Source organism: Crinia signifera, chromosome 3 (assembly GCF_055691185.1).
Source record: "Crinia signifera chromosome 3, ASM5569118v1, whole genome shotgun sequence".
Lineage (NCBI taxonomy): Eukaryota > Metazoa > Chordata > Amphibia > Anura > Myobatrachidae > Crinia > Crinia signifera.
This window is the reverse complement of record NC_139219.1, coordinates 87,041,116-87,053,196: the sequence shown is the minus strand read 5'-3', so window position 1 is coordinate 87,053,196 and position 12,081 is coordinate 87,041,116. Positions and strand designations below refer to the sequence as shown.

At 41.9% G+C, this 12,081-nt stretch overlaps 1 protein-coding gene across 4 annotated transcripts in view; it reads left to right on the top strand.

Annotated features, from left to right (window-relative positions):
* PLEKHG1 (pleckstrin homology and RhoGEF domain containing G1) overlaps nt 1-12,081 on the top strand; it is a 243,566-nt gene that overhangs the window by 193,652 nt on the left and 37,833 nt on the right. For all 4 annotated transcript variants that reach the window (XM_083176164.1, XM_083176166.1, XM_083176165.1 and 1 more), the window contains exons 5-6: nt 1,627-1,673; nt 5,249-5,399. In XM_083176164.1, coding sequence (XP_083032290.1) covers nt 1,627-1,673; nt 5,249-5,399 — 198 coding nt within the window. The remainder of the gene's footprint in view (nt 1-1,626; nt 1,674-5,248; nt 5,400-12,081) is intronic.

Sequence of the window (12,081 nt, the reverse complement as noted above, 5' to 3'; positions counted from 1 at the left end):
TGTCCTATTGACATAACATAAGGGTAGGTGGGCGGGCCCAAGGACAATTCCATCTTGCACCTCTTTTTTTGCCATTATGTGCTTTTTGGGGCCTAGTTTTTCAAACAGCCATCCTGTCTGCCGCTGCAGTGCCACTCCTAGATGAGCCACATGTTTGTGCCGCCCACTTGTGTGGCTTAGCATAGTTATCCAGCTACCTCAGTGCAACCTTTTGCCCTAAAACAATATTGTGAGGTGTTCAGAATAGACTAGAAATGAGTCGAAATGAATGATATTGAGGTTAATAATTACGTAGGAGCAAAAATCTATCTCTATATCTCTTCAGATAACACACAATCCATGTCTGATGTGATCAAATTGCATTCATTATTCACTGGTTATTCTTCCATTTTAATCCTTTTAAACCTTAAATCGCTGAAAGTGAGCACCACAGGAGATCTGGCCCAGTGCTGCTTAGTGCATTGTTCTTAGCTGGATGGACATCTAGCAGAGCGTCTGATGCTTATCTGCATTGCTCAGCTGTGTTCTATATTTGTCTCCTTTTGTGCTTGTTTGTGTGTACTAGGCCAAATGGTGGGGGCCACAGATGGTTGTATATAGCATTTTCCTTACACCCGTTTTTCTGTTAGAGCAGCCTCTTCTACCCATCATGCATCAGTCTTTTTCTGTCCCTTAGGAAGTCGCATAGTCTTATCTCTCTTTCTTACAGGCTGGATTTAGATATGACACTTACCGACCATACCACTTAAAAAAAAAACATGTTTTGCCAGTGCTTGTAAAGATCCTTTTTAGTCTATATTGTTACATTTAATTACTCATGAAAATTCAGTACTTAATTTGGTCTTTATGGAATAAATTGTCACAAAGTTAACGTAAAACCAGAATCAATTGGGTCTGATATCCAATCACTATGATAAGTTCCTTAGTGCATTGGTTCACAAACTTTTTTTTTTTTATCACAGCACCCTAGAGGAGGCACTTTGGGGTAAAGTTATTAAAAGTGGGGATGTTGCCCATAGCAACCAATTCGATTCTAGATCATTTCTCTATTGTGTCCTAGAACTGGTCTGGCCAAACTGTTGCCCTCTAGCTTTTAACTACAAGTCCCATCATGCCTTGCCACAGCTTTGCTATTAGCGAATGCTAAAACTATACAAAGGCTGCTGGGATGTGCAGTTTCACAACAGCTGAAGGGCCACAGGTTGGACATGGCTGCTCTAAAGTATCAGATTTTTTTTTTTACTTTTTCACAGGATCGCAACACCAAGAGTTTCTTATTAGGAAATTCAGAAAAAAATGTGTGTTTAAATGTCATCCTTAGGTTCAGTTATGTGGTGAGGGACATGACTGGCTTCTGTTTGTCCACATAGTTTATGATTGTTAGCCACAAGCACCACATTGACCATACATAATTTGAGTAGGTCCTGGACCCACCAACCAAGGGCACCCCTGCAAGTGCCTTGAGATACCCAAGGGTGCCACAGCACCAAGTTTTGGAACACTGCTATAGTCTACTGTATGTTTCATCAACTGGCCATTTGATTTGTCCTCCTCAAAAATAGCATTTGATACTGCAAGTAGGTTTATTTATGTTCTTTGCCATTAATTAGACTTTTTTTTTTCCAGAGTGAAGAATTTCACATTTACACACAATACTGCACAAACTACCCAAGGTAAGTCTATATCATGTTTTTTGTTTTCTTTTAAGTAATATTGTTTACTAGGTGGCCCGAGTGGAAATTTCACGTGCATATAAAATACGATTAATATTATCTTGAGGTTGGTGGTTTGTAGTAGGTTGAAAGAGGAACCGGTTAATTTATAGCCATTTTGAGTAGCCGAGCAAAACTGATCATTTTAGCCATGCCGTATTGACGCATCTAGGGAAAGAACTCTAGGGCCAAAAGTACATTTTTAACTTTAATATTTAAACAAACAATACAATTTGCAATTCTAAATGAACATATTGTCAGAAGCAGAGAATTTAGGGCCTTATTTTGGTTCATTCTTTCTGACAAAATCCTTCTTAGATGGGCAAAACCATGTGCACTGCAGGTGGGGCAGATGTAACATGTGCAGAGAGAATTAGATTTGGGTGGGGTTTTACTTCAAAGTGAGATCTATATTGCAGTGTAAAAATAAAGCAGTCAGTATTTTCCCTGCACAGAAACAAAATGACTCACCCAAATCTAATTCTCTCTGCACATGTTACATCTGCCCCCCTGCAGTGCACATAGTTTTGTCCATCTAAGAAGGATTTTGTCAGAAAGAATTAACCAAATAAGGCCCTTAGTTTTTAAAATGGTACCTTATTTATCGAGGTATGAAGGGAGAAAAAGGGATTGTCCCAGAAATCACATTCTGGGAATAAAATATGATTCTTAACATGCCTTATTTTCTTATACTTTGGTTGGAACACACTAAAAAAATGGGGATATAGTTAGTGATGTCATAAGAAAGGTGGAATCTATAACTAAATAATTATTTTAATTCATATTTGTCTGGGAAATTATTTAGTATACACCATAGTTGGTAGTATAAAGATTCCAGCACTGCGCTGGAAAGTGGGTATCAAAAATATGTATAACGTTAATATTGGTATTTATTGTACTCACGCTGAAAATAATGAATACAGGACACGTTTTTTTAAATAAAACACTTTATAAGAAAAAATGATAAAATTACAAAGAGATAAACACCATAGATTGGTATGTGATTGAATATAAAAATCAACCTATATCAAAGCAAGCTTAAAATTTGCCTTACTGAAGCATTACCATAATATAGAGCTGGCGTCCCAGCTTTAAAGTCTGTGCAATAAATTGATGCAATTTGATTTAAATGGGGGAAGCCGGTAAATGAGACCAAATGGTGTGCGCAGAAAGCATCAAGAGATGTTAGTAGCTGTGTTACCCAAGCTGGGATAGCAAGTGATGTTGCTTCAATTAGCGTGTGTGTTAACACGCATAATGTCCATTAGTTGGAGGTAGATGTTAGTCAAATATTGCTGATATATTGAAATGGTCACACCCACTGGAGATAAAGAAGGAACACTTATCTGAAATAATGAAATGTGGATTCAATGTAGCCTGAGCCTGGTACCATCGGAACATTGCAAGATCTGGAGATGTGTAGATTTTCTTCCATTATGGTACAAAATTCTCAGAATGTGCTGCATATCGGTACTTTCACACCACAAAACCACAGGAAACTCTAAATTGCTAAAGTTTTCAAGGTGTGTGTGAGAATTTTGGAGATGGGGTATTATCTGTGTCTATTTCATTGGTAATTATATGTTAGTTGGGCGCCCACTATAGTTAGTATGCTCATACCCCCACTATCCATGTCGAGCCCCGCGGAAAACTAAGCAAATAGCTTAGTGGGCGCCCAACTAACATATCATTTGTATGCACATTATTGTCTTGGCTATTTAATCTAGAATGAAACTGGAAAAAACTACAGGCTTATCAAAGAAACCATTAACTAAGAATGAGCAAACTGCAAAGAACTAAAAAAAGCAATGCAGATTCGGGTTAGAAGCTGGCCATACTGTAGTTTACTCTGCTGATCACAATTCTGGACCCACACAACTGCAGTACCAATGCTTTGTTAAAAAACATGGCCGCTTCTGTCACAATGGTAAAATTTATTGCTGGATGAAACAGAGAGTGACCTATGCATAGGCTGTCATGCATATACTGTAACTTCATTAGGCAGACCAAATACTGGTTCAGTAGGGTAACATCACACATGGAGAGACACTTGTCCTTACGTGCCTAAAATCCACCACCATATACCAGTTTTTGGGTGCTCATGGACCGTGCAAGCTCACAGCATCACTTGTTATTTCAGGTGGTGAATGTTCTGATTCTGTGCTAGGCAATGCCATATCTGCCTCATGAGGCTTCGTTAGAGCAGGTCTACTTGTGACAGAGGGCAGGGTACTCTTTACCTAGAACGGCGCCCGTCGCGGGCATCGCGGGTACATTTATGTATGGCCGCGACGCGACCGACGCGATGCCCGCGATTTCCCATTGAAACCAATGTTAAACATGGAAATCGTGTCGGTCGCGTCGCGGCCGGCCATAAATGTACCCGCGATGCCCGCGACGCGATGCTCCCGATTTCCCATAGGAATCAATGTTAAAAGGCGCGATGGACCCGATTTTACTGTTAAATGGCTCAATCCACCCGATTTGCCCATAGGAATCAATGTTAAATGGGCCACAGAGCCTATTAACCCTTAAATGTCCCCCCAAATTTTTAACGCCACCCCACGATCCACGCCAACCCGAAGCGTGGCGAGCGGCGGCGGTACGCGTCCTCCGACCTTTTCATGCCCTACTATCCACTAGGGCGTGGTGTGAGAATATAATAGTGTGGCGAGCGCAGCGAGCCACCGAGCCCGAAGCGTGGCGAGCGCAGCGAGCCCCGCGAGGGGACGCGGATACCTTCACAGTTATGCGCGTCCCCTCGCGGGCTTCACAGGTGTCCGTGGCGAGGCGGACACCTGTGAAGCCCGCGAGGGGACGCGTCTACCTGTGAAGGTATCCGCGTCCCCTCGCGGGGCTCGCTGCGCTCGCCACGCTTCGGGCTCGGTGGCTCGCTGCGCTCGCCACACTATTATATTCTCACACCACGCCCTAGTGGATAGTAGGGCATGAAAAGGTCGGAGGACGCGTACCGCCGCCCCTCGCGGGCTCGCTGCGCTCGCCACGCTTCGGGTTGGCGTGGATCGTGGGGTGGCGTTAAAAATTTGGGGGGACATTTAAGGGTTAATTTGGCCTATTTGGCCCCAAATCGGGTCCATTGAGGCATTTAACAGTAAAATCGCGGTCAATCTGCCGTTTTAACATTGTTCCCTATGGGAAAATCGCGGTGATCGCGGGCATCGCGGCCATCCCGATTTACCCGCGATGACCGCGATGACCGCGATTTTTACCCACGACGACCGCGATTTCAATCGCTGGCGCCGTTATAGGTAAAGAGTACCGAGGGCAGTGTTATGATGAGGGCAAAGGAGTGAAGGTATTCAGCAAGTTGCGATAAGGGGATAATGTGTCCCAAACCACCACTGTATAAAACATAAAAGTGTGCATCCATCTTGTTCCAGCTGGGAGCTCTATTTGAACTCTGTTCTTTCTTAGGTCCTTATTCAATATGACACAAAGATGGTTCTTTGTATATACTGCATTTATAGGTGAAATGTTAAATAGTTGTACATTAACCAACTGCTATATATTTACAGATCCGTGGCTATATTAACAGAATGCATGAGAAACAAGATTCTTGCCAAATTCTTTCGGGAACGACAGGAAGTTCTACAGCATTGTCTTCCGTTGGGGTCTTACCTTCTAAAACCCGTTCAGAGGATCCTTAAGTACCACTTGCTGTTGCACGTAAGTGTTCCCAGGCAGACAGATATTATCCGGATTGAAGAGATGAATGTATTTGCTTAAATGAAAATAAAGAATCAGAAGAAAAGACAGGTTGGCTTAAGACCAGTTTACTAGGTGTGGCTGGCAGTGAAAGTCATGGTCTTGAGCACACAGGCTTATAGTTTTGATGACCTAAGGCAAGTCATTGTTTGATTATTATTTCCACTAAAACTATATAAGATTATACAACCAATAATCTCTTAAAATAACTTGCATTTTATTTTGGCTTTAACACTTGTCATTTATGTACAGAACAAAGAAAGGCAAATTAAGCCAAATAATATAGCCAGCAATAACATTAAAGAGTTTTAACATTTTATTTCAACAAGTCTATTATACATATCAGCTACAGGGAAGTTCCAGATCATAATAAATGTTTTTTTTCCTACACCTGTTGAAGGCTGACATTTTGTGGGCCCATTTTTACAATGATGCAACTCACAAGGCTGCATTCTCATTATTATGAGGGAGAAGTTTCAAACTTGGATAGAGATGAAGTATCAACCAATCAGCTTCTAACTGCCATCTTAGAAGCTCTGTTAGAACGGTCAGAAACAGACTGGTTGGTATTTTAACTCTCTCTCCACTTGATCTTTCTTCAAGGTATAATGCAGTTCCATCTTTGGTTTCAACCTACAAAATGGCTGTCTTCACTGGGTGTGCATACAGCTGGTGTTAAGGATTTGAAGTGTTAGATGGTGTCAAAAACCAGGTAACAATGGGAACTTTATCTTTAGGTGTTAGGATACAATCGAGTGGAGGGTGCTTTATATGTGGTTAAACTAATATTAACTTAAATGTACCAAATATGTACAACACAGTTCATCATTAACCCCTTCATGACAGAGCCAGTTTGTGCCTTCATGACAGAGCCCTTTTTTTCAAATCTGACATGTCTCACTTAAGTGGGGATAACTTTTTTTTGCTTTTACTTATCCCAGTGATTTTGAGATTGTTTTCTCGTGACACATTGTACTTCAAGTTAGTGGTAAATTTTGGTCGATACAGTCTGTGTTTTTTTGTGAAAAATACCAAAATATCGTGAAAAAATGGAAAATTTAGCAATATGCAAAATGTCACATTTTCTGCTTGTGAGACAAATAATCATACCACTCAAAATAGTTAATAACTAACAAAGACCATATGTCTACTTTATGTTGCAATCATTATTTCAACTTCCTTTTAATTTTTTTGGACACTAGGAGGCTTCAGATATGACTAGCAAATTCTCAAATTTTCAAGAAAATTTCAAACACTGATTTTTTTAGGGACCAGTTCAGTTCTGATGTGACTTTGAGGGACTTGTATGTGAGACACCCCCATAAATGATGCCATTTCAAAAACTGCACCCCTCACAGTATTCAAAACAGCATTTTGGAAGTTTGTTAACCCTTTAGGTGTTTCACAGGAATTAAAACAAAGTGTAGGTGAAATTTCAAAATTTCTTTTTTTTTGCAGAGTTTCAATTTTAATACATTTTTCTAACGAATACAGTAGATTTTACTAGAGAAATGTGACTAAAAATTGATTCCCCCAATTCTTTTGTTTTAAAAAATATCCTATATGTGGCCCTAGTGTGCACGTTGACCAAACCACAGGCTTCATAATAGAAGGAGCACCTACTTGATTTTGGAGCCTCCTTTTTATGAGATTTTTTTTTAGGCACCATGTAGGTTTCTAGGCACCATAAGTGCTAAAAGTTAGGAACCTCCCCCACAAGTCACCCCATTTTGCAATCTACACCCCTCAGGGAATTCATCTAGGGGTATAGTGTACATTTCAAACCCCCAGGGGTTTCACCAATTTTGGTACAACTGGGATGTGAAAATGGAAAATTACATTTTTTTACACAAACATGCAGTTCTGGCTCAAAATTTTTCATTTTCACAAGGAATGAAGGAGACAAAGCACCCCAAAATCTGTGCCCCAATTTCTCCCGAGTACGGCAATGCTTCACATGTGACCAAAAAATACCAGTTGGGCGCATGGCAGGACTCAGAAGGGAAGGAGTGATTTTTGGATTTGGCAGCACAGATTTTGGTGGAATAAATGGTGGGTGCTATGTTGCACCAATACAGTGGAACCCCCCCACAAGTCACCCCATTTTGCAAACTACACCCCTCAGGGAATTCATCTAGGGGTATAGTGTACATTTCAAACCCCCAGGGGTTTCACCAATTTTGGTACAACTGGGCAGTGAAAATGAAAAATTACATTTTTTTACACAAAAATGCAGTTCTGGCTCAAAATTTTTCATTTTCACAAGGAATGAAGGAGACAAAGCACCCCAAAATCTGTGCCCCAATTTCTCCCGAGTACGGCAATGCCTCACATGTGACCAAAAAATACCAGTTGGGCGCATGGCAGGACTCAGAAGGGAAGGAGTGATTTTTGGATTTGGCAGCACAGATTTTGGTGGAATGAATGGTGGGTGCTATGTTGCATTAGCAAGACTCCCAAAGCACCAATACAGTGGAACCCCCCCACAAGTCACCCCATTTTGCAAAGTACACCCCTCAGGGAATTCATCTAGTGGTATAGTGTACATTTCAAACCCCCAGGGGTTTCACCAATTTTGATACAACTGGGCAGTGAAAATGAAAAATTACATTTTTTTACACAAAAATGCAGTTCTGGCTCAAAATTTTTCATTTTCACAAGGAATGAAGGAGACAAAGCACCCCAAAATCTGTGCCCCAATTTCTCCCGAGTATGGCAATGCCTCACATGTGACCAAAAAATACCAGTTGGGCGCATGGCAGGACTCAGAAGGGAAGGAGTGATTTTTGGATTTGGCAGCACAGATTTTGGTGGAATGAATGGTGGGTGCCATGTTGCATTAGCAAGACTCCCAAAGCACCAATACAGTGGAACCCCCCCACAAGTCACCCCATTTTGCAAAGTACACCCCTCAGGGAATTCATCTAGGGGTATAGTGTACATTTCAAACCCCCAGGGGTTTCACCAATTTTGATACAACTGGGCAGTGAAAATGAAAAATTACATTTTTTTACACAAAAATGCAGTTCTGGCTCAAAATTTTTCATTTTCACAAGGAATGAAGGAGACAAAGCACCCCAAAATCTGTGCCCCAATTTCTCCCGAGTATGGCAATGCCTCACATGTGACCAAAAAATACCAGTTGGGCGCATGGCAGGACTCAGAAGGGAAGGAGTGATTTTTGGATTTGGCAGCACAGATTTTGGTGGAATGAATGGTGGGTGCCATGTTGCATTAGCAAGACTCCCAAAGCACCAATACAGTGGAACCCCCCCACAAGTCACCCCATTTTGCAAAGTACACCCCTCAGGGAATTCATCTAGGGGTATAGTGTACATTTCAAACCCCCAGGGGTTTCACCAATTTTGATACAACTGGGCAGTGAAAATGAAAAATTACATTTTTTTACACAAAAATGCAGTTCTGGCTCAAAATTTTTCATTTTTACAAGGAATGAAGGAGACAAAGCACCCCAAAATCTGTGCCCCAATTTCTCCCGAGTACGGCAATGCCTCACATGTGACCAAAAAATAACAGTTGGGCGCATGGCAGGACTCAGAAGGGAAGGAGTGATTTTTGGATTTGGCAGCACAGATTTTGGTGGAATGAATGGTGGGTGCCATGTTGCATTAGCAAGACTCCCAAAGCACCAATACAGTGGAACCCCCCCACAAGTCACCCCATTTTGCAAAGTACACCCCTCAGGGAATTCATCTAGGGGTATAGTGTACATTTCAAACCCCCAGGGGTTTCACCAATTTTGATACAACTGGGCAGTGAAAATGAAAAATTACATTTTTTTACACAAAAATGCAGTTCTGGCTCAAAATTTTTCATTTTCACAAGGAATGAAGGAGACAAAGCACCCCAAAATCTGTGCCCCAATTCCTCCCGAGTACGGCAATGCCTCACATGTGACCAAAAAATACCAGTTGGGCGCATGGCAGGACTCAGAAGGGAAGGAGTGATTTTTGGATTTTGCAGCACAGATTTTGGTGGAATAAATGGTGGGTGCTATGTTGCACCAATACAGTGGAACCCCCCCACAAGTCACCCCATTTTGCAAAGTACACCCCTCAGGGAATTCATCTAGGGGTATAGTGTACATTTCAAACCCCCAGGGGTTTCACCAATTTTGGTACAACTGGGCTGTGAAAATGAAAAATTACATTTTTTTTACACAAAAATGTACTTCTGGCTCAAAATTTTTCATTTTCACAAGGAATGAAGGAGACAAAGCACCCCAAAATCTGTGCCCCCATTTCTCCAGAGTACGGCAATGCCTCACATGTGACCAAAAAATACCAGTTGGGTGCATGGCAGGACTCAGAAGGGAAGGAGTGATTTTTGGATTTTGGAGCACAGATTTTGGTGGAATGAATGGTGGGTGCTATGTTGCATTACCAATACAGTGGAACCCCCCCACAAGTGACCCCATTTTGCAAACTACACTCCTCAGGGAATTCATCTAGGGGTATAGTGTACATTTCAAACCCCCAGGGGTTTCACCAATTTTGGTACAACTGGGCTGTGAAAATGAAAAAATACATTTTTTTACACAAAAATGTACTTCTGGCTCAAAATTTTTCATTTTCACAAGGAATGAAGGAGACAAAGCACACCAAAATCTGTGCCCCCATTTCTCCAGAGTACGGCAATGCCTCACATGTGACCAAAAAATACCAGTTGGGTGCATGGCAGGACTCAGAAGGGAAGGAGTGATTTTTGGATTTTGGAGCACAGATTTTGGTGGAATGAATGGTGGGTGCTATGTTGCATTACCAATACAGTGGAACCCCCCCACAAGTGACCCCATTTTGCAAACTACACCCCTCAGGGAATTCATCTAGGGGTATAGTGTACATTTCAAACCCCAGGGGTTTCACCAATTTTGATACAACTGGGTAGTGAAAATGAAAAATTACATTTTTTACACAAAAATGCAGTTCTGGCTCAAAATTTTTCATTTTCACAAGGAATGAAGGAGACAAAGCACCCCAAAATCTGTGCCCCCATTTCTCCAGAGTACGGCAATGCCTCACATGTGACCAAAAAATACCAGTTGGGTGCATGACAGGACTCAGAAGGGAAGGAGTGATTTTTGGATTTTGCAGCTCAGATTCTGGTGGAATGAATGGTGGGTGCTATGTGGCATTAGCAAGACCCCCGAAGCAAGGTGAAATGATGAACCTAATAATCCATAGATGTGTGGTATATTTTGAAACACTCCTTTATACATAGGCCGGGTTTGTCGGGGCAAGTTTCACAGTGGAAAATAGTTTCCTTTCTTATTCCCTTTTTATAGCAAACTTTGCACCTTTTTTGTGTCCTGCCCTTTCTTGCAGTGGAGGGGATTTCGTTGGGAAAATGCTGCCCTGGTACAATACGGGGGCCAGTACTAGAAGTACTGGGGCCCTCTGCCTGCTGGTTCCCAAATATTAGGCCCTTTATGACTTCCTCTTGAAAGTGCATAAATGTCCCCCTCTGGCCGGTAGAACGGAATAGCACGTAAGCGTTATACAGTGCCATCTGGATGATATACACGGCCAGCTTCTTGTACCAGATATTTGTTTTCCGCAGGGCACTGTACGGCTTCAGTACCTGATCTGAAAGATCCACTCCGCCCATGTACTTATTGTAATCTAGGATACAATTTGGTTTTGAGGTGTGGGTACTGGTACCTCGTACAGGGATGGAGGTGGTACTGTCTCCATGAATTGTTGTCAGTATAAGGACATCCCTCTTGTCCTTATATTTGACCAACAACATATTTTCGGTGCATATTCCCCTGCTTTCACCCCTTCTCATTACTTGGGCAATGTGCGTTTTTGGGAGGCCTCTTTGGTTCTTACGCACAGTACCGCAAGCTGCTGTACCTCTTGAACCAAGGGCCTTAAACAGGGGGATGCTGGTGTAAAAGTTATCCACATAGAGGTGATAACCCTTATCCAGGAAGGGGTGCATTAAATCCCAGACAATTTTTCCACTAACACCTACGAGGGAGGGGGGGCATTCTGGCGGTTCAATTCTTGAATCCTTCCCTTCATATACCCTAAACTTGTGGGTGTACCCTGTGGTGCTTTCACACAGCTTATACATTTTTATGCCATACCTTGCCCTCTTACTGGGAAGGTACTGGCGGAATTTAACCCTTCCTTTAAAATGTATAAGGGACTCGTCGATGCTAATACATTTATCAGGGATGTATAGCTCTGCAAATTTGGCACTGAAATGATCAATGACCGGCCTGACTTTGAATAGCCTGTCAAAGGTGGGATCATCTCTGGGTGGGCACTGTGCATTATCGGTGTAATGTATAAATTTATGGATTGCCTCAAAACGAGTCCGAGTCATGGCCATACGGTAAAATGGGGTGCTGTACAGAACATCTGTACTCCAATATTGCCTAATTTGTGGCTTTTTTACTATGCCCATATGAAACACCAGACCCCAAAACGTCATCATCTCTACTGCATCTACAGGGGTCCACCTAGCAAATGATGACGTGGGGTTTTGAGCAATAAACTGCTGGGCATATAAATTAGTTTGGTCCACCATTAAATTTATAAAATCATCAGAGAAAAATAATTTGAAAAAGTCAATTTCTCTGAGACCTGTGGAATCAAATTGGATTCCTGGCATG